General features: G+C 36.5%; 1 protein-coding gene across 1 annotated transcript in view; it reads left to right on the top strand.

Moving 5' to 3' along the window:
- The window catches only part of LOC107746122 (ubiquitin carboxyl-terminal hydrolase 34-like), a 56,558-nt gene that overhangs the window by 31,542 nt on the left and 1,842 nt on the right, over positions 1-23,174 (top strand). The window contains exons 36-77 of the mRNA XM_016560218.1: positions 445-569; positions 1,004-1,156; positions 1,764-1,924; positions 2,134-2,438; positions 4,574-4,737; positions 5,312-5,377; positions 5,448-5,594; positions 5,688-5,744; positions 5,853-5,930; positions 7,089-7,183; positions 7,272-7,444; positions 7,528-7,678; positions 7,786-7,864; positions 7,987-8,040; positions 9,234-9,329; positions 9,948-10,012; positions 10,252-10,327; positions 10,482-10,529; positions 10,675-10,775; positions 10,869-10,872; positions 11,467-11,502; positions 11,708-11,793; positions 11,951-12,119; positions 13,299-13,373; positions 13,457-13,608; positions 13,828-13,981; positions 14,106-14,150; positions 14,232-14,336; positions 14,473-14,620; positions 15,475-15,779; positions 15,863-16,192; positions 17,156-17,313; positions 17,402-17,480; positions 17,562-17,688; positions 19,650-19,757; positions 19,845-19,949; positions 20,042-20,166; positions 20,247-20,370; positions 20,460-20,539; positions 21,886-22,026; positions 22,354-22,500; positions 22,586-22,742. Of these exons, the coding sequence (XP_016415704.1) occupies positions 445-569; positions 1,004-1,156; positions 1,764-1,924; positions 2,134-2,438; positions 4,574-4,737; positions 5,312-5,377; positions 5,448-5,594; positions 5,688-5,744; positions 5,853-5,930; positions 7,089-7,183; positions 7,272-7,444; positions 7,528-7,678; positions 7,786-7,864; positions 7,987-8,040; positions 9,234-9,329; positions 9,948-10,012; positions 10,252-10,327; positions 10,482-10,529; positions 10,675-10,775; positions 10,869-10,872; positions 11,467-11,502; positions 11,708-11,793; positions 11,951-12,119; positions 13,299-13,373; positions 13,457-13,608; positions 13,828-13,981; positions 14,106-14,150; positions 14,232-14,336; positions 14,473-14,620; positions 15,475-15,779; positions 15,863-16,192; positions 17,156-17,313; positions 17,402-17,480; positions 17,562-17,688; positions 19,650-19,757; positions 19,845-19,949; positions 20,042-20,166; positions 20,247-20,370; positions 20,460-20,539; positions 21,886-22,026; positions 22,354-22,500; positions 22,586-22,742 (5,154 nt within the window). The remainder of the gene's footprint in view (positions 1-444; positions 570-1,003; positions 1,157-1,763; positions 1,925-2,133; positions 2,439-4,573; positions 4,738-5,311; positions 5,378-5,447; positions 5,595-5,687; positions 5,745-5,852; positions 5,931-7,088; positions 7,184-7,271; positions 7,445-7,527; positions 7,679-7,785; positions 7,865-7,986; positions 8,041-9,233; positions 9,330-9,947; positions 10,013-10,251; positions 10,328-10,481; positions 10,530-10,674; positions 10,776-10,868; positions 10,873-11,466; positions 11,503-11,707; positions 11,794-11,950; positions 12,120-13,298; positions 13,374-13,456; positions 13,609-13,827; positions 13,982-14,105; positions 14,151-14,231; positions 14,337-14,472; positions 14,621-15,474; positions 15,780-15,862; positions 16,193-17,155; positions 17,314-17,401; positions 17,481-17,561; positions 17,689-19,649; positions 19,758-19,844; positions 19,950-20,041; positions 20,167-20,246; positions 20,371-20,459; positions 20,540-21,885; positions 22,027-22,353; positions 22,501-22,585; positions 22,743-23,174) is intronic.

Here is a 23,174-nt window from a genome sequence, read left to right as displayed (position 1 = left end):
TATATATATATATGTGACCCTGGACCACAAAACCAATCATAAGGGTCAATTTTTCGATTTATACAACTATTTGAAAATCTGGAATCTGAGGGTGCAAAAAAATCAAAATATTGAGAAAATCGCCTTTAAAGTTGTCCAAATGAAGTTCTTAGCAATGCATATTACTAATCAAAAATTAAGTTTTGATATATTTACAGTAGGAAATGTACAAAATATCTTCATGGAACATGATCTTTACTAAATATCTAAATATAATGATTTTTGGCATAAAGGAAAAATCTATAATTTTGACCCATACAATGTTTTTTTGGCTATTGCTACAAATATACCCCAGCGACTTAAGACTGGTTTTGTGGTCCAGGGTCACATACATATGTGAGGGTTTTGGCTTTTCTCTCATTACTGGTGACGTTTCATTAATATGTATTAATAATGTTTAATCAGTGACTCATTACTCCATGTGGCTGCTGGTGAGCTGGGCTCACTGCTGTTCTCTGGTGAAATCCAGCTTGGCTGATAGTGAACATCTGCACGACTGGCTAAAGAAGCTCACGCTGCTCATACCTGAGGTAAACGAAAGAATGTCATGATTTTATCCATCTCTGAAATTAATTCTACTGATCAAATTGAGGTTACCTGAGCGGGGAACAATTATATCCCCCAATCAAACCATAGCTATTCAAACCAGTCAAAAAAAACAAGCTCTAATCTACTTTGCACAAAATATTTGTGAGATATATATTGAATATTCTAGGGAATGCATGTTAAATGTTTTGTGAATGCCATTTATTTATTTTTTAAAAGTTACATTTATGCATTTGGCAGACAGTTTATCGAAAGTCACTTACATTGCATTCAGGGTATACATTTATCATGAGTTGTGTTCCCTGGGAATCAAACGCATGACCTTGATATTGCTGTCACCACGCTCTGCTGTTTGAGCTGCAGGAATGCTGTTTTGGGTTGTATTTTTATAGTTTGTATTGTCGTATTGTATCTGCAGACGGCGGTGCGTCAGGAGGCGTGCAGTGGTCTGTATAAGCTGTCTCTGTCAGGTCTGGAGGGAGGAGAATCCATCAATAGATCCTTCCTGCTGCTCGCAGCGTCCACACTGCTCAAGTTCCTGCCAGACGCACAAGCGCTTAAACCCCTGAGAGTAAGTACAAACACTGACAATGTCTATGTGCTTGTGTTAGTTTAGTATTATTTATATACTATTATATACTATTTGTGTGTGTGTGTGTGTATATATATATATAATTAGCTTTCATTTTAGTTTTTGTAAAGTTTTTGATAATTTTATAATGTGCTTTTGTCATTTTATTTAATATTTCTAAATAGTAGATTTAAATTAGAATTCAATTTTTTTACTTCATTTATTTTATTTTAGTTTTAAAAATGGCTTCATGCATCCATTTCAGGTTTTAAATTATTTTTCAGGTTTAGTTTTATTCATTTAGTACTTATAGTACACAGACCTTTTTAAGTTCGTTGCCAAGGCAACATTTTTGTTGCTAATATGTATATTTATAATTTAAATATAAATTAAATTACATTATATTTATAATTTATATTAATTAATAATTTATTTTCTATTTCCGCTTTATTTCAGTGAACAAAAATGTTTTTAATAGATTTAGTTTTAGTTAACGTTAAAGTTTTAGTTTAGATAACAACTCTGGCTCAGTGTTATTTGCCCATTTGATTTTTTTGATGCACAATTCCTTTAAATGAGTGTATGTGTGTGCGTTTCGCCGGTGCAGCTGGAGGATTTTGAGGAGGAGGCCATGTTTCACACCGGCTGTAAGGAGTATTTCTGGCTGCTCTGTAAACTCATTGACAACATCCACGTGAAAGACGCCAGTCAGACCACCCTGCTGGACCTGGACGCTCTGGCGCGACACCTCGCCGACTGCATCCGCAGGTCAAACACGCTCCTTTTGCTTGGATTACGGCATCAGTTTCTTTATGAACCCGTAACTTACCCCTTCAGAGCGCAACCACAAGCAAACAAACTTTTTTAGTTTTAATGGAAAATCACTGGTAACATTATGCTACTAAGAAAGTAACTGAGCAAAAATGCACCATTTATCTTTCTAAATACTGAGCATGCTGTTGTTTTTCCACTTGCAGTCGTGAGATTTTGGACCAGCAGGATGGGGCGATCGAGGACGACGGTCTGACGGGTCTCCTGCGTCTCGCCACCAGCGTCCTGAAGCACAAACCTCCCTTTAAGTTTTCTCGGGAGGGTCAGGAGTTCCTCAGGGACACGTATGACCTGCTGTTCCTGCTGCCCAGCCTGAAGGACCGGCAGCAGCCCAAATGCAAGAGTCCCGCGGCCCGCGCCGCGGCCTACGACCTGCTGGTGGAGGTGGTCAAGGGTTCGGTGGAGAACTACAGACTGCTGCACAACTGGGTCATGTCGCAGCACATGCAGGGTGAGCGCTACAACCATGAGTGTGTTGCACTATTCTTCTGTGGACATTTCTGATTTGTGTTGTCTTTAAATTAGGCTGATTAGATTTTTGGTAACAATTTACTATAAACTTTCTTAGTTAACCGTAGTTAGTTAACATGAACTAACAATGAAAAATTCTTCTTAATGTTAATATCATTACATGTACTAATCATTGACTGTATAAAAACATGGACGTAGTGTCCGTGACGTCACCTGTTTATTTCTGAGGAGCGTTTTTGAAGCCTAAAGTAGGCGGAGCCGGCCGTCGTCATCTTGGCAGCCCGTCACCGCGCGTCACTCCCGGATAATCGAAAATGGGCAAAGAGGCAGGAGCTGGTTGCTGAAGCCACGCCCACCTAGCTCGACGGTGGTGACAGCAGCGGCAATCCACCTGTCACTCAAGTGGCCACGCCCCTCACAGTTGTCATGAAGGGCATTAAATTAGCTATATAGACCACTTTTTGTACCAGGCTGTAAACATTTTTTTCTGCTGTAAAGTTGGGCATTTTAACATGGGGGAGTCTATGTGACTGACTCCCTTTTGGAGCCAGCCTCTAGCGGCCCATCGACTGGCCGCTAGAGGCTGGCTCCAAAAGGGAGTTGTTTTAGTCACTTCCGTGTTGGTTTCACGAGAGAGAGCGGAAGGTTGCCGCTTGGTACTAATAGATTTTTTTTTTAAATCAGAACTTTCTGATGTAATATATCTGTTAATATTGTTTAATAAACCTGATCTAACATGAACTAACAAGGAACAGGTGTATTTTTATTAACTAACATTAACAAAGATTTATAAATACTGTAACAAATGTATTGCTCATTGTTAGTTAATGCATTAACTAAAGATGGTTATTGTAAAGTGTTACTGATTGATTTTTTAAAATCCAAACCCTTATTTAGATAAAGAATTATTTTTTATTAAGGTTGTCATAAATTGATTTTAGGAGGTTTCACTATGCTTTTTAGATCTCACAAGTATTAAAAAACATACACAAAATGTACATGATATTTTTATTAGTTTTTTTGTTTTTAAATTTAAATAAAAAAATTTAGCTTTCTTTTTTTCCATTTTTATTTTTAGTAATTTTAGTACTTCAATTTAAGTGAGTGAGTGAAGTAAACTAGAGCTGCACGATTAATCGAAATTAAATCGCGGTCGCGATTAGGCAGAAGCTGCAATTGCCATGTGTATCTTTCAGTGAAGCACGGTTCTGTGATCAGCAGTAAATCTCCATCCGAAAGCCAGAGGGCGCTCTCGCGCTGAAACTCCAAATACACCTCGCAGAAGAAACCCAGGAAATGCCTATAGGGGTTGCTGAATAAACAGAAGATTTAACTGCTTTCATTAATACAACGTGACTAATAAACACACGACTACGACAATATATGGTTAATCTGAGTTCATCTTATTACAATGTTTATTATAATAAAGTATAAAATAATGCAATGCTAATCTTCATAGCCTTTATCACTGCTTAGAATACAATGAATACATGTTGCGTGCCTTATTCTGTGTAAGAAGCCACATCATCTCACAGAAGGATTTATTTCAAACACTCAACTGACGTTATGAAGTGAGTTTGGAGTAAAAACATGTTATTAAATGTGGTATTTTCACATGCTTTCAGATGGAGCAGCATTTACTACACAGAGCCATAGTTCACTGAGAAGATACGCAAACAGCTTTCATAATCGCTGAACGATTTCTTCGATTTCATAATCGCGCGGTTAAATCTTCTGCGATTATGAACGTGATTTTGCGTAGCTTGTCAGTGAACTACGGCTCTGTGTAGTAAATGCTGCTCCATCTGAAAGCACGTGATGGAGATTTACTACTAATCACAGAACCGGCGATGCGCATGGCAATCGCATTCGATTAATCGTGCAGCTCTAATTTAAACGTATTTTATTTACGACAAAAAAAAAAATTTTTATTTATTTTTTTAAGTATTTTATATTATTGTATTTTTTCAGCTTAATTTCAATTAACGAAAACAATTTTAATAGTTTTAGTTTTTGTTAATATCAACACTGATAAATGCATACTTGCGTATATGTAAACATACACGCCTTGGTTTGATCTTTGGTGTGTGTTTGTTTGTTTGTTTGTTTTTTTAGCGTCTCATGCTCCGTATAAATGGGATTACTGGCCTCATGATGATGTCAGAGCCGAGTGCCGTTTTGTGGGATTGACTAACCTTGGCGCCACGTGTTACCTGGCCTCCACCATTCAACAGCTCTACATGATCCCAGAGGCCAGACAGGCCGTCTTTACTGCTAAAGTGAGTTCATAAAACAAGTCTGATCTGATCAGATGTTTTCTATTTGTAATATATATTAAAATGTAATTTATTCCTGTGATCAAAGCTGAATTTTCAGCATCATTACTCCAGTCTTCAGTGTCACATGATTCTTCAGAAATCATTCTAATATGCTGATTTGCTGCTCAAGAAACATTTCTGATTATTATCAATGTTGAAATAATGAAACTTAATATTTTGCGTAAAACTATGATACGTTTCGTTTCAGGATTTTGTGATGAAAAGAAAGTTCAAAACAACAGCATTTATTTGAAATATAAATCTTTTGTAACGTTATAGATGCTTTTACTTTTACTTTAGATCAATTGAATATGTCCTTGCTTTATAGAAGCATCTAAGCTGTCGTGACATAAATGTGATAATACATGACAGGCCATGCATTACCATCATTTTACCACAGTTAAAATAATTGGAATGTACATTCCTGCGTGGCTTTTTGTTTAATAACACACAGACGCCATTGTTTGGTTTAAAATGGTTTGTTGGATTTGTGCTTTATAGTAATATCTGTGTTTGTGTCTGTGTTGATATACAGTATTCAGAGGACATCAAGCATAAGACCACATTGCTGGAGCTGCAGAAGATGTTCACTTATCTAATGGTATGTGACTTTATCACATGATGCAATCTCATGACTGCAGATGTGATTTTAATGTTTCTCCGATGTGCAGGAGAGTGAGAGGAAGGCGTATAACCCTCGTCCCTTCTGTAAGACCTACACGATGGACAAACAGCCTCTGAACACAGGAGAGCAGAAAGACATGACCGAGTTCTTCACAGACCTCATCACCAAGATAGAGGAGATGTCTCAGGACCTGGTACGACATCCGTCTCTGTGTGTTTAAAAACCGCTTCGAGTGAGTTTAGTGAAACAGTAATATAATGTAATGCTCGTGTGCTTGTTGTTTCAGAAAAACACAGTCAAAACGCTGTTTGGAGGCATCATCACCAACAATGTGGTTTCACTGGTAAGACTTGAGCTGTTTGAACCTGCAGCTCTTGTGTGTGGATGTGTCTTTTCTGAAAGAGACCGGTCGTGGATGAGCGTTTGATTGGATATCTGTGTGTGTGTGTAGGACTGTGATCACGTGAGTCAGACGGCTGAGGAGTTTTACACAGTCAGATGTCAGGTGGCCGATATGAAGAACATCTATGTGAGTGTTTCTCATTTTCACACACATAAACACACTCATCTGAAGGAAACTCCATGCTCTTTGTGTACAGGTCATTAACAGGAACAGGATTTAGAGGTTTTACTACTAAATATGGGTTTTTCAATGGATGTTTTTTTTTTTTATGTCATGTGATGGTAGCTTTGCATAGTACTGATAGCTATTTGTAGTTACTAATGCTAAAGCACTATATCATTTCAAGCCTGCAACAGTACATTTGGTATTGATGCACTTAATATTTGAATTGTTTACTGAGTAAACATTGCTCGATTTTTATGTCACACATTGTAATTGGAAAAAAAATATATTAGTAACCCATAATAGAAAAACACTATTACAATCAACATGTTTTGGGTGGGTCAGTGGAAGAATGGCTAATAGCCTTGTCTGTAAATAACACCACATTATTTACAGTCAGTTTTTTTTTTGTACTTCGTGCCAAGAGAAATACTTTGTCTGCCAAAAAAAAAAATTTATCGGTGTCATTTTTTCTCATGACAGAGCTTGATGAGGCCAAAATAAGTATAAAACATAATGAAATACTACTTAAGACTGCTTTATGTTTTTTACATATTGCTCTCATAATGTTATGTGAGATTACATTACAGAGTTTGAATGAGATTAAACTATTATGTCAGAAAATGCCTTAATCATAAAACAACATTAAATATTTTTTTCTATATAAACCAAATACTGTTTAAAAGTTTTTGTTTGTTTGTTTTTTGAGAGAGAGAGAAGTCTCTTATGTTCACCAAAGCTGCATTGTTTTTTAAAAATCAAAAATACAGTAAAAATAACTGTTTTCTATTTGAATATATTGTAAACTGTAATTTATTCCTGTGATCAAAGCCGAATTTTCAGCATCTTTACTCCAGTCTTCAGTGTCACATGATCCATCAGAAATCTTTCTAATATGCTGATTTGCTGATGAAGAAACATATTATAAAAAAGTAATATGACAGGGTTGTCCTGTTGGTTATATCAGTATAATAAGTCAACGAGATAACCAGAGCACACAAATGAAGCATTTCAAGTCCTTTTATTCCCCCGATTGAGAGTTACTGAAACCACCAGTCAAACAGAATCCAGCCCTAAAATGAATATAAATACATCATCCGTGTCTCCGTCTCTGCGCTTCAGGAGTCTCTGGACGAGGTGACCATTAAGGACACTCTGGAGGGTGATAACATGTACACCTGCTCTCAGTGTGGGAAGAAAGTCCGTGCTGAAAAACGGTACAGTTTGCTTTTTTCTTCTTCTGAGAGCTGAAATCTTTCTGTCAAGGCACCTTAATATTTTCTGACAGCTCTTTCTGTCTCTCAGGGCTTGTTTTAAGAAGCTCCCGCGGATCTTGAGCTTTAACACCATGCGCTATACATTCAACATGGTGACCATGATGAAGGAAAAAGTAAACACGCACTTTTCTTTCCCGCTGCGGCTCGACATGACGCCGTACACCGAGGACTTCCTCATGGCCAAGGGAGACAGGAAGGAAGGTAAAGCGATTGTTCTGCTGAAACACAGCCTTTTTAAATTGTGTTTGTCTTCTCCAGTCGGCTAATCATGATGTCATTCGCAGGTTTCCGTGATGACAGTGATGCCAAAGTGGCGGAGAGTTACGAGTATGACCTCATCGGTGTGACGGTGCACACGGGCACGGCGGACGGCGGCCATTATTACAGCTTCATCAGGGACATCGTCAACCCGCACGCTTACCGCAATAACAAGTGGTGATTATTCACACTGCATTTACAGCTGCTGAGTCATTTCAGCCCAAAGTCTGTTATTGAGAACTGACCAACATGTGCGTTTGTGATGATGCCGTTTCCTGTTGCAGGTACCTGTTTAACGACGCTGAGGTGAAGTCGTTTGATTCGGCTCAGCTGGCCTCAGAATGTTTTGGTGGAGAGATGACGGTATGTTTTTTGATATTTTTCCCATCAGATCAAGTCATCCTATATACTTTTGGGATAAACTAATATAAATAACAGTCTAGTTAATGTTGTTTTAATTCAGAAATGCTCATGTCTCATTTCAGACAAAAACATATGACTCTGTCACAGACAAGTTCATGGATTTCTCCTTTGAGAAGGTTGGTTTTGCGATAATAACAACAACAACAACAGTAATAATAATTATAAAAGAACAGAATAATCATGATAAATATGATTTGATAAATTAATGATTATTATTATTTCATTTTATTTTGCATATTAATTGTAATTATTATAGTAATAGTAATACATATTTTTGTACAATATTATTTTATATATTATAATAAATAATAATAGATTGTTATTACTATTATTTATATATTATTTTTTATATTCATTATAATTGTAAAAATTCTTATTCTTATTTAAATAAGTCTCGCTCAAGATTGTAAACTGCCCATAAATGCTCTGTAAACAAAGTAACGTGTGATGTGTCTGTCTTTCAGACCCACAGTGCCTACATGCTGTTCTATAAGAGAGTGGAGGTGGAGGAGGAGAATGAGAAGGACTTGAACTTTGACATTTCTCCAATGCTCGTCTCATTTTAGACAAAAACATATGACTCTGTCACAGACAAGTTCATGGATTTCTCCTTTGAGAAGGTTGGTTTTGCGATAATAACAACAACAACAACAGTAATAATAATTATAAAAGAACAGAATAATCATGATAAATATGATTTGATAAATTAATGATTATTATTATTTCATTTTATTTTGCATATTAATTGTAATTATTATAGTAATAGTAATACATATTTTTGTACAATATTATTTTATATATTAATATATATTTTATATTGTATTATAGTAAAAAAATATTTTATTATAATAAAATATTATCATAATTATTAAAGTAATAATAAATTATGATTTCATTTTATTTTACATATTAATTACATGCATTATAATAATAGTATCACATTTTTATATATTATACATAATTTTTTTATTTATTATAATTATAGTAATCAATTATAGGTTGTTGTGTTGCTGTTATTATTATTATTATTTCATTTTATTTTATATATTAATTATAAGAATTTTATTAATAGTAATACTTTTTTATATATTGTTATTATTTTATATATTCATTTTACATTATTTTTATATTATAATTATTATAGTAATAAATAATAATAGATTGTTATTACTATTATTTATATATTATTTTTTATATTCATTATAATTGTAAAAATTCTTATTCTTATTTAAATAAGTCTCGCTCAAGATTGTAAACTGCCCATAAATGCTCTGTAAACAAAGTAACGTGTGATGTGTCTGTCTTTCAGACCCACAGTGCCTACATGCTGTTCTATAAGAGAGTGGAGGTGGAGGAGGAGAATGAGAAGGACTTGAACTTTGACATTTCTCCTGACCTTCTGGAGGTACAGACAGAGATTATCTTACTATAGGGAGGATAAGAGGGTCTGTATTACTTGCTATTGGAGAAAGCGTAACGGCTAACTTTGATCACGTGTCCCTTAATAACCAATCACATTACAGCCTTGACATCATTGATATTCAGTCAGAGTTGTGCAACACTCAATCGCCATTTACGGATCCCATAGGAATGAATGGGAAGTGCTGTAAGCTGAGTCACACCTGTCGCAAAAAGTCAGCGACTTCTCTTATTAAAAAAGCATTTTTTTCGTGGTAAACTCGAAAAATAGTTAAATCCAAAAGTATTGTTTAGTGTAAAACATGTTGAAGATTAGCAGATAGGCTGTCGATTAATTAAGTGATGAGTCGTTTCCTCTAAAAAGCTGTTTATTCAGCGTAGTGAAGCCTCTCCTCCATTGACATCCATTAAAAAAAAACGGCCTCTGGTCTCCTTTCCCACGTACTGCCAGACCGGAAGCGTTAGATTTAGGCGTTACGCTTTTTCGGCTAATGGTTGCAGGCTTGCCTTCTAGTGGCTTTGGTACAGACCTCTCACCGTCAGTCTTCACTGCACACATCTGAGCATTTCACTGACGCTTCATCTCTCTCTGTCTCTCTCATAGTGGATCTGGCACGACAACATGCAGTTTCTCCAGGACAAGAACATCTTTGAACACACATACTTTGGGTAAGAGAACAGTCTAGAACAATTTCACAAAACTATGGATATCTTTGATAACTCTTTTCTTTTCTGTTTATATGCGTGTATGGTGATATATAGTAAGTCTAAACGTCTATATGCAACATTCTCTTTCTTTCCTTTTTTTAATCTAAAATATTATTTTATTTAAAATGAATGTATATTATCTGTCCTCTCATTCTCTTCTATTTTCTCTTTCATTCGTTTCTTTTGCTGTCTCGCTGTAGTTTTATGTGGCAGCTGTGCAGCAGTATTCCCAGCACTTTACCCGATCCGAAATCCGTGTCGCTCATGACGGCTAAGGTGAGTCTGACCACATGAACAGCATTATCAGAGCAGCACGCCATCTCCATCATCTCCATCATCATCATCATCAGCTATACTTTCAGACGGAACATCTTGAGTTATTGTCCTCGAGGTTCAAAATTTGAGTCATTTTCCTCTCTTTCTCTCACAGCTCAGCACATCGTTTGTTCTGGAGACATTCATCCACTCCAAAGAAAAGGTGAGATGGAGTTTACTTCTCTTGTGTTGTTCTTTCTGTTGTAACTTACAGGACAAGCCTGATGCCATTTTCTGTGGTGTTTAATAGTTGTTGTTTTTTTTTCCATTTTTGTAAGTCAGTTTTACTTTTTTATTTTTTTTCTCAGCCCACAATGCTGCAGTGGATCGAACTCTTGACCAAACAATTTAACAATAGCCAAGCTGCCTGCGAGGTAACACACACACACACACACACACTTTACATCTAGCTTATTTGTTCATAGCATCTTCTGCTCTGGAAAATCACTTGTGAGCAAAATGAATGGAGTGAGTTGATGAGATCAGCATTGTTATTGGGTAGTGCTGTGTGTGTGTGTGTGTGTCACTAATGTGTCCTATCTGTGTGTGTGTGTGTGTGTCATTAATATGTCCTATCTGTGTGTGTGTGTGTCACTAATGTGTCCTATCTGTGTGTGTGTGTGTGTGTCATTAAGTGTGTGTGTCACTAATGTGTCCTATCTGTGTGTTTGTGTTTGTGTGTGTGTGTCACTAATGTGTCCTATCTGTGTGTTTGTGTGTGTGTGTGTGTGTGTCACTAATGTGTCCTATCTGTGTGTTTGTGTTTGTGTGTGTGTGTCACTAATGTGTCCTATCTGTGTGTTTGTGTGTGTGTGTGTGTGTGTCACTAATGTGTCCTATCTGTGTGTTTGTGTTTGTGTGTGTGTGTCACTAATGTGTCCTATCTGTGTGTTTGTGTTTGTGTGTGTGTGTCACTAATGTGTCCTATCTGTGTGTTTGTGTGTCATTAATGTGTCCTCTCTGTGTGTTTGTGTGTGTGTGTGTTTGTGTGTCATTAATGTGTCCTATCTGTGTGTGCGTGTGTTTGTGTGTCATTAATGTGTCCTATCCGTGTGTGTGTATGTTTGTGTGTCATTAATGTGTCCTATCTGTGTGTGTAGATTCTCATCAAGTGTCCCAATCAGATTGTACGTCAGGTGAGTGTTACATAAACAACTTTATTTATATGTAATTTTAAATAAATATAATTATAATTCTTATTTTTATCATAATTATTAACAGACAAACCCACACCCTTCCCCTTAAAGAAAACATTTAGTTAAAAAACAACAAAAAAAAAAAAACAGTTTTTCGGATAATTTGATTAAATTAACATATAATACTCATAATGTGATGTTTCAGATGTTTCAGAGGTTGTGTATTCACGTGATCCAGCGCCTCAGACCGGTCCACGCTCACCTGTACCTGCAGCCGGGCATGGAGGACGGGTGTGTGATGCATCCCTTTTTGTCTTCCTCTGGAGCCAAATAACATCCTTTCTTCATGTCTTCAAAGCCATGTGCTGTTATACTGTCAGGAAAATAGGGAATTGTTCTATAAACCTTCTCATTTCTGCTGGCTGTTGTTGTTCTGCTCTGTCTGCAGCTCTGATGATATGGACGGGCCGGTGGAGGACATCGGCAGCCGCTCATGTGTGACGCGGTTCGTCAAAACGCTGCTGTCAATCATGGAGCACGGAGTGAAGCCGCACAGCAAACATCTGACTGAATACTTTGCCTTCCTCTATGAGTTTGCCAAAATGGGAGAAGAGGAGGTAACATCTACTTACTCACTCACTCACTTACTTTTATTTATTTATTCTTTTTAAACGGAGAGTTCCGGTCCTTGATTCTGATTGGCTGAGCCACGTTCGAAGCTGTTGTAAATTACACTACAAACATACACCTTTGTTTACTTCTGTGTTGCTCGACAACCACTTGGTTGCAACCACAACCGATTCTGAGGAACTACATTGTTTGGTGGAAGAATACTGTTTTTATTTATATCATTACACTTTATTTGCTCGGTTTTATTCTGTGAAACCTAACTAAGTATATGGAATAACCGTTTTATAAAATCAATAAGCCCCGTGAAGCCGTGGTTTACAGGGAATTTATAACAGCTAAGGGGTTTTTACTCCGCTTCGCATCGTGTCTAACAACGCCCCTTAGCTGTTAGAAATTCACTGTAAACCACGGCTTCACGGGGCTTATTGCTTTAATTTATTTATTTATTTTTTACCTACTTGTTTATTTGCTTTTTTTACTTTATGTATTTATTTATCTATTTAATTTCTGTATTTATTTACTCATTTGTTTTACTTTATTTACCTAGTTATTTATTTTATTATTTATGTATCTACTTTAGTTATTTTACTTATTTAATGTATTTATTTACATACCTACTTATTTATTTTACTTGCTTCATTTTAGGTATTTATTTATTATTTACTAAAATTGGACAATTTTTAAAGTATATTCTTTATTTTCTTGCTTTAATTTATTTCTTTATTTTTACCTACTTGTTTATTTACTTTTTTTGCTTTATGTATTTATTTAGCCATTTCATTTCTGTATTTATTTACTTATTTGTTTTACTTTATTTACCTACTTATTTATTTCTATTTATCTATTTACTTATTTAATTTGTTTTATTTTACTCATGTATTTACTTTATTTACCTACTTATTTATTTTACTTATTTACTTTTATTTGCTTATTTTACCCGTTTCATTTTATTTATGTATCTACTTTAGTTACTTTACTTATTTAATGTATTTATTTACTTTATTTTTTTACTTATTTATTTATTTATTTACGTACCTACTTATTTATTTTACTTGCTTCATTTTAGGTATTTATTTATTATTTGCTAAAATTGGACAATTTTTAAAGTATATTCTTTATTTTCTTGTTTTAATCTTTTTTTTTTCTTCTTCTTTTTGTCTTCACAGAGTCAGTTCCTCTTGTCTTTGCAAGCCATTTCTATAATGGTGCATTTCTACATAGGCACTAAAGGACCTGAAAATGTGAGTGGCATCTCATCAGGCTTGATCTTTGATTCAGGGTTTCCCTGATCTCAGATCATCACGTCCATCTCTCTGTCTCTCAGCCTCAGGTGGAGGTGTTATCTGAGGAGGAGGAGGGTGAGGAGGATGAAGAGGAGGACATCCTCTCACTGGCGGAGGAGAAGTACAGGCCAGCCGCTCTGGAGAAGATGATCGCGCTCATAGCTCTGCTGGTGGAGCAGTCCAGATCCGAGAGGTACACACTGAAGAATTGGGTTTTAATCTCACAAAACATACCATATTTCACCCCAAGTGGATCATATTTCATCCCAAAATTCCTTTAAAGAAAATGAAACCTGTGTTAGGGCTGTTGAAAGTAATTTCTGTAGTGTTGTTGGCATCAGTCATTTGTACTTTTTTCTTTTTAACCGAGGCTTTGTTTTAGTAACATCTGATTGTCTCCGTCTATCTGCAGACACTTGACTCTGTCTCAGAGTGACATGGCCGCACTGACCGGAGGAAAAGGCTTCCCCTTCCTGTTCCAGCACATCAGAGACAGCATCAACATCCGACAGACTTGCAACCTCATATTCAGCCTCTGCAGATACAACAACCGCCTGGCTGAACATGTAAGACGCACGCTAGCTACGCACGTAGTGTATCTCCGTGTCCTTCATGTATTTCTAAGCATGCAAACAATTATATCAAGCTATAACATAACTTCTCATGGTTTGTGCTCTTCTGTTGGTATAGATCGTGTCAATGCTGTTCACCTCCATCGCTAAACTGACCCCAGAGGTAAGAACAACTCTACTACTATTATTGATTCATTATTTGATTGTTCCACACACTAACTAACATTTTGTGCATGCCTATCAGGCGGCAAATCCGTTCTTCAAGCTGCTGACGATGCTGATGGAGTTTGCTGCAGGTCCTCCGGGAATGCCCTCGTTTGCGTCCTACATCCTGCAGAGGATCTGGGAGGTAAATCGGCCCACAGACAGCCCCATCACTCTTACACTTTCTCACTTCTTCACTGAAATGTTGCTTCACATCTGAGTTCTGTGTCAGTGATGTTTGGAGAGCTTCATACGCTGATGTTCTGATCTCTGTCTGTCAGGTGATCGAGTATAACCCGTCTCAGTGTTTGGACTGGTTGGCCGTTCAGACTCCGCGTAATAAGCTGGCTCACAGCTGGGTCCTGCAGAACATGGAGAACTGGGTGGAGAGGTTTCTGCTGGCGCACAACTACCCACGAGTCCGAACATGTAAGAACACACAAAATCTACACACACACATGCATTAAATTGACCAAAAATATTAACTGTTTTCAACGAGTATAATAATAATAAATGGTTCTTGAGCAGCAAATCAGCATTTTAGAAGGATTTCTGAAGGATCATGTGACACTGATGATGCTGAAAATTCAGCTTTGATCACAGGAATAAATTACATTTTAAAATACTGTATATTTACATAGAAAACAGCTATTTTAAATTGTAAGAAGATTTCACAATATTACTGTATTTTTGATCAAATAAATGCAGCCTTGGTGAGTTATAGTTTTATGTTAATAGTTTTTGTTAATATTTTAAGTTAAAATTTTTTTAAAATATTTTCTTTTTTCATTTTAGTTTTAAACATTTTATTGTGTATTGATATTTGTATTAGTTATTTTTTTCTTTTAAATGTCAATTTAGTTTTTATTAAGTTTAATTTATTCGTTTTACTTAATTTAGTATTTTAACTAAAACTAAATGAAAATGAGTACTGTTGCTTTGGCAACTAGCTGAAATAAGTAAGTTAAGTTTTTTTGTATTTTATTTTATTTCAGCTAATGTTTATTTTATTTCGTGCAACTAAAATGTTTTATTTTTTATTGTTTTACTTTATGATAATAACGCTGCCCCAAGCTTTTGAACTGTAGTGTATATTTGAATACACATGATAAGAGCATCAAGAACTACACACATGCTTAAAAATATCTGAATGGTCATTAGATAACATTTAGGTATCCAAACAAACATCTACAACATGAATAGCTAATCTTATTTTTATTTTGCCTGGTAAAATGTCAGATTGTACATTACTTTGTGACATATGTAATAAATCTCTCTCTCAGCTGCGGCGTATCTGCTGGTGTCTCTCATCCCGAGCAACTCCTTCCGTCAGATGTTCCGCTCCACGCGCTCTCTTCACATCCCCACGCGGGACCTCCCACTGAGTCCCGACACCACCGTGGTTCTGCACCAGGTCTACAATCTGCTCCTGGGCCTGCTGGGCCGGGCCAAGCTCTACGTGGACGTGCCGGTGCACGGGACCACCAAACTGGTGCAGTACTTCAGCTTCATGACCTACTGCCTCATCTCCAAAACCGAGAAGCTCATGTTCTCCAGCTACTTCATGGACCTTTGGAACCTCTTCCAGGTACTTCACGTGCAGACGAAAGCATGTCTAGGTGCTCATATGATGCATATTTGAGCTCTCATGTGTCTCTCTCGATCTCACAGCCTAAGTTATCAGAGCCAGCCATCGCCACGAATCACAACAAGCAAGCGCTTCTGTCCTTCTGGTATAACGTCTGCATGGACTGCAGTGAGAACGTGCGTCTCATCGTCCAAAACCCAGTCGTCACAAAAAACATCGCCTTCAACTACATCCTAGCTGATCACGATGATCAGGAGGTGGTGCTGTTCAACCGCGGTATGCTGCCGGCGTATTACGCCATCCTGCGCATGTGCTGCGAGCAGTCGCCCACCTTCACCCGCCAGCTGGCCTCACACCAGAACATACAGTGGGCCTTCAAAAACCTCACGCCCCACGCCAGCCAGTACCCAGGGGTGAGCACAACATCCTCTGTCCTTCACTTCAGCAGTTTCTGAACCAGTTACCAAAGTTATTACAAGAAATATGACCAAACACATATTTGTCTTTCATTTATATGATAGTTTATCAGTAACTACACCACCATTCAAAAGTGTAATATTTTTAAAAGGTTTTTGAAAGAAGTGTCTTCTGCTCACCAGGCTGCATTTATTTGATCAAAAATACAGTAAAAATAGTAATATTGTGAAATCTATTAAAAATAGCTGGTTTCTATGGTAATATATTTTAAACTGTAATTTATTCCTGTGATCAAAGCTGAATTTTCAGCATCATTACTCCAGTCTTCAGTGTCACATGATCCGTCAGAAATCACTCTAATATGCTGATTTGCGGCTCAAGAAACATTTCTGATTATCAGTGATAAAAAGAGTTGAGCTGCTTTAATATTTTTGTGGAAACTGTGATGCATGTTTCAGGATTCTTTAAATAGAAAGATCAAAAGAACAGCATTTATTGAAAGAAATGTTTTGTTACATTGTTACAAATAGCTTTACTGTCACTATCCATTATCATTATTTATTATGCATTTTTTATTTTATATATTTATGTTATGTTTATTTACTTTTGTTGTTTAAATAATGTTTATTGCTAGAAAAATAAAATCTGCATTTAAACGACATTCCCAAATTTTGATAACAGGTTTGTTATTAATCTCATATTAATAAAATAAATAAAATTAATGCCTATAATAATGCTGCATTTAGTTTGATCTCAAGTTATAAACAACATTTTCAGAGAGTTAAGCATTTCAGTAAACATTTTGTTTATTAATAGTATTTTGTTGAGGTTCAAGCCATGTTTTCATAACATGTGCCTCCTGTTTCTGTTTGAGGGAATATGATGTCTGAATTTAAGTTTCAGCTGTTCAGGTTAATTCAGTTCAAGCAAATAACAGCATGTTTTTTCTTTCTCTGCAGGCGGTGGAGGAGTTGTTTAACCTGATGCAGTTGTTTGTGGCTCAGAGGCCTGATATGAGAGAGGAAGAGCTGGAGGATGTAAAGCAGTTCAAGAAGACCACCATCAGCTGTTACCTGCGCTGTCTGGACGGACGCTCCTGCTGGACCACTCTCATCAGGTACACACACACACTCCTTAAAATCTGAGTATTTATTTTATAAGACGGAGCCATTTTCATTCATACTAAACTCTTTGTGTACTCTCAGTGCCTTCCGTATTCTGCTGGAGAACGATGAGGACAGACTGCTGGTGGTGTTCAACAGAGGCCTCATCCTCATGACTGAGGTATCCATACTCTCACTCTTTTCATGCATCTTCACATTTTAATGGACTGTCCTGTAGAATTAAATATCTCTGTGTCTGCAGTCCTTCAACACCCTGCACATGATGTACCATGAGGCTACTGCGTGTCATGTGACCGGAGATCTAGTGGAGCTGCTGTCCATCTTCCTGTCTGTTTTAAAGGCAACGCGACCCTACTTACAGCGCAAAGGTACTACATTACCCACAATACACCACACATTTCACATGGAGGTTATGATTACCCGTAATGCACCTTAAATAAATAACTCCAGAGTTCTTCATTACTCATGCACTGTAACATGCAATACAGAAGTACTTTATTACCCATAATGCACCTGAATAATCAATACTAAAGTACCCCATAACCCATAATGCACCTTGTGCATTACAAAAGTATTTACCCATAATACACCTAAATGTGGAACACAAAAGTACTCCATTATCATAATCCCATAATACACCTTACCTTGCAATACAAAACTACTCATTACCCATAATACACCTTCACGTACAGTGCAAGTACTCAGTACCCAAAATGCACCTTACAATGCCATGCAAAAGTACTTATTTACCCAAAATACACCTAAATGTGCAGTGCAAAACTACTCATAATGTGCATTTATCATGCAATGCAAAAGTACTCTATTAGCCTTAATGCACCATAACCTGCACTACAAAACAACTCATTACCCATAATCCACCATAACGTGCAGTACAAAAACTACACATTACCCATAATGCACCTATAGAATTAATAATTAAGTACCCATTACCCATAATGCACCTCATGCAACAAAGTACCCCATTGTCATGCAATTTAGCATGCAATGCAAAAGTACTACATTACCCATAATGCACCATAACGTGCAGTACAAAAACTACACATTACCCATAATGCACCTATAGAATTAATACTAAAGTACCCATTACCCACAATGCACCTCATGCAACACAAAAGTACCCCATTATCATGCAATTTAGCATGCAATGCAAAAGTACTACATTACCCATAATGCACCATAACGAGCAATGCAAAAGTACTCGTTAGCCCTAATACAGCTTAATCTGCAGTATAAAAGTACTCATTACCCATAATGCACCTGAAAAATCAATACTAAAGTTCCCCATAACCCATAATGCACCTTGTGCATTACAAAAGTATTTACCCATAATACACCTAAATGTGGAACACAAAAGTACTCCATTATCATAATCCCATAATACACCTTACCTTGCAATACAAAACTACTCATTACCCACAATACACCTTCACGTACAGTGCAAGAACTCAGTACCCAAAATGCACCTTATAATGCCATGCAAAAGTACTTATTTACCCAAAATACACCTAAATGTGCAGTACAAAAACTACTCATAATGTGCATTTATCATGCAATGCAAAAGTACTCTATTAACCTTAATGCACCATAACCTGCACTACAAAACAACTCATTACCCATAATCCACCATAACGTGCAGTACAAAAACTACACATTACCCATAATGCACCTATAGAATTAATAATTAAGTACCCATTACCCATAATGCACCTCATGCAACAAAGTACCCCATTGTCATGCAATTTAGCATGCAATGCAAAAGTACTACATTACCCATAATGCACCATAACGTGCAGTACAAAAACTACACATTACCCATAATGCACCTATAGAATTAATACTAAAGTACCCATTACCCACAATGCACCTCATGCAACACAAAAGTACCCCATTATCATGCAATTTAGCATGCAATGCAAAAGTACTACATTACCCATAATGCACCATAACGAGCAATGCAAAAGTACTCGTTAGCCCTAATACAGCTTAATCTGCAGTATAAAAGTACTCATTACCCATAATGCACCTGAAAAATCAATACTAAAGTTCCCCATAACCCATAATGCACCTTGTGCATTACAAAAGTATTTACCCATAATACACCTAAATGTGGAACACAAAAGTACTCCATTATCATAATTCAATATATCATACAATGCAAAAGTACTCATTACCCATAATACACCTAAAGAATCAATTCTGAAGTACCCCATTACCCTTAATGCGCCTCATGCAATACAAAAAGTACTCTGTTACCCATAATGTACATGCACTGTAATCTCAGTCACTGCTCATTTGTGCGTGTCTGTAGATGTGAAGCAGGCATTGATCCAGTGGCAGGAGAGGATTGATTTCGCTCATAAGCTGCTGACGCTGCTGAACTCTTACAGCCCACCTGAGCTGCGTAACGCCTGTCTGGGTGAGTCACCACATCCACGAACCAGATTTCAGATAAACCGAAGTAGCAGATGAACGTGATCTGAATGTGCATGTTTATCATTCTCAGATGTGCTGAAGGAGCTGGTGCTCTTGAGTCCTCATGACTTTCTGCACACGCTCGTGCCCTTCCTGCAGCACAACCACTGCACTTACCACCACAGCAACATCCCCAGTGAGTCCCGCCAAACCCTTCATACACACAGCACTGATCATCATCATCACGATCACCGTGATCTCTAACACTGTGTCTGTGTGTGTTTGCAGTGTCGTTTGGCCCGTATCTGCCCTGTAGAGAGAATATCAAGCTGATGGGTGGAAAGAACAACATTCGACCTCCCAGACCGGAGCTCAACATGTGCCTGCTGCCCTCGATGGTGGAGACCAGTAAGGTGTGTATGAGACCAGCGCATGAATCCTGTCACATGCTGAGCTTGAGTTATTCATCGAGTGCGTTTTGTGTTTCCTGTAGGGTAAAGATGAGGTGTATGACAGGATGTTGTTGGACTACTTCCTGTCGTATCATCAGTTCATTCACCTGCTCTGCCGAGTTGCCATCAACTGTGAGAAGTTCACTGAGACTCTGGTGAAACTCAGTAAGGATGCTTCACTCTCGAAAGCTCTGTTTGACTATGTGTGTGTGTGTGTGTGTGTGTGCTGATGGTGTTTATTCACTTGTGTGCAGGCGTGTTGATAGCATATGAAGGACTTCCTCTACACCTGGCTCTCTTTCCAAAACTATGGACAGAACTTGCTCAGTCTCAGGTAAAATCTTCTCAGTCTTCTGTCACACAAACGTAGAGGTCATGTCTTACAATGATTTTACCACAGGTTAAGCATGATGAGATGTGGAGTGCCTAAAGCTCAATCAACTCCAAATCAAAACTGTGTTAAAATTGCCGTCATGCCTAGCTTTGAATTATAATTTTTTAAAAATATAATAATAACATTATTGTTATTATTATTATTATCACATAGCTAATCATTAATAATCAATTTAATATCAAAACTGTGGTAAAATTACTATCATGCATGGCTTTGAATTATTCTATTTTAATTATTATTATTATTATTATTATTATTACATTTATTTATAATAATAATAATAAATATTTATTTGTTTTATTTTTTTCAATAAGAAATGTTAGCAACAGTTAAGGGTGCAAAAAGAAAATATGCATTTCTTCATGTTACATATTCCCATAATCACATTTTAAGCTCTAATTACACAATACAATATGTGTCCCTGGAGCACAAAACCAGTCTTAAGTCGCTGGGGTATATTTGTAGCAATAGCCAAAAATACATTGTATGGGTCAAAATTAGCGATTTTTCTTTTATGCCAAAAATCATTAGGATATTAAGTAAAGATCATGTTCCATGAAGATATTTTGTAAATTTCCTACTGTAAATATATTAAAACGTAATTTTTGATTAGTAATATGCATTGCTAAGAACTTAATTTGCACGACTTTAAAGGCGATTTTCTCAATATTTTTTTGCACCCTCAGATTCCAGATTTTCAAATAGTTGTATCTCGACCAAATATTGTCCTATCCTAACAAACCATACATCAATGGAAAGCTTATTTATTCAGATGATGTATAAATCTAAATCTAAAGACTGGCTTTGTGGTCCAGGGTCACATATTATGGTATGGTAATAATAATAATAGTAATAGTAGTAATAATAATAATTTATATATATTATAATTTATTATAATCTTTCCTCTACTCCTCTAATATTTCCTATCTATTTATAATAAGAAAATATTGTTTTATTTACTTTTAAATATAGTTTTTATTTACAAAAAACTATATTTTTATACATAATAATAATAATAATAATAATAATGTATTTTCAAAGTGCTCAAAGTCACTTTAAATGAGACACACAACAATAATCACACATTAAGCAATTATTTTTAAAACACATTACATTAGTGTAATTTTTAATTACACAGTTCTGTATGTCAGTTGGATTCCTTATATGGGCGACACTACAGGTGGCCTTTAAGCAGCAGATATTTCAGAGGCATAATTATGAAAATAAAGCAATTTCATCCAATCAGAAGTGAGAATCTGATGTGTGTGTTTTCTGGTCTCTGTCAGTGTGCGATGGCTCAGTCGTGTGTGAAGCTGTTGTGTGAGGATCCAGCGTTTGGAGAATACATGAAATGCATCCTGATGGACGAGAGAAACTTCCTGAACAACAACATCGCCTACTCCTTCCTCACCTGCTTCTTACATAAAGTAAATACATGCACATCTGCTTCTCACGCAGATTTAATGTAGCCATGGGTTATCTTCACTTAGTTTAATAATGCTATTCTGGAGTTACTGCACAACACTCTTGAATACTTGATTTTGATCGGTCAATTCTGTGGCCAAAAATATAATTGACTGTTGTCCCAGAAACGGTGCTAGTTTTGTGTCTCATGGTGCTAACACGTAATTACAAGTGTGAAACCTTGTTCAATGCAAGTTACCCAAATTTAAGTTTATTTTGAAAAGTTTCTTCTTTGCTCTCTGACATTGAGCTTCTCCTGCTGCTGTTTAAAACTTGATTTGTGTGTTTAGGTGCAGGTGCAGGTGTTATCAGGCCAAAGCTGCTCGAATCTCGTCAACGTGTTGGTGACCAACCTACTGAACGAGTACCACAGCCTGCAGCCTGAGCTGACCAATCAGAGAGCAGAGTTGAGCAAGACCAGCAGCCTCCTGAACGCAGTCAGTACAGCTCCACCTCACTTCTTACCCAGCACTCCAGAGCTCTTTATTCATCCCTCTCTCTCTCTCTCTCTGTCTGTTGAAGGATCTGCGTGCGCTGCTGCTGGTGCTGTCAGTTTACGCCCCTCAGCAGCTGGATCCTGCTTTAGGTCCGGCTCTACAGGAGCTGCTGTCCAAATGCAGACTGTGTCTGCAGCACCGCACCACTTTAGAGATGGAGGCCAAGGAACGCAAAGCCAAAGGTGTCAATACACACACAAACACGCTCGTTTCACTGCCATGCAAAAATAAAAATAAATAGTAGTAGTAGTAATAGTATTTTATTTATTTATTCATTATTTTAAATAATCATTGATTTATAAAAATGGTAGCAACAGCTAGGGGTACAAAAAAGGAGAATGTTTTCTTGTACATCATGGCTTTGAATTATTTAATTAATAATAATAAAGTACATTTTAATATTTTAATACAGAAAATGTTTTTTTTGTAACTAATAACAATAATACTTTTATTTAAAGAGCCCTTTTCAGGGTACTCGAAAACACTTTAACAAGTTTTATTTAAAAAATAAAATAATAAATATTAAATAAATATCTTAAAGTAAATATTTAAAAATAAATACAATTTGTTGGTGAATATTTATTTATTTATTTATTTATTTATAAAAATGGTAG

The sequence above is a fragment of the Sinocyclocheilus rhinocerous genome, unplaced genomic scaffold (assembly GCF_001515625.1).
Source record: "Sinocyclocheilus rhinocerous isolate Xijiao unplaced genomic scaffold, SAMN03320098_v1.1 scaffold107, whole genome shotgun sequence".
NCBI classification, from domain to species: domain Eukaryota; kingdom Metazoa; phylum Chordata; class Actinopteri; order Cypriniformes; family Cyprinidae; genus Sinocyclocheilus; species Sinocyclocheilus rhinocerous.
The sequence above is the reverse complement of the archived record's forward strand: the minus strand, read 5'-3'. Positions and strand labels throughout refer to the sequence as shown.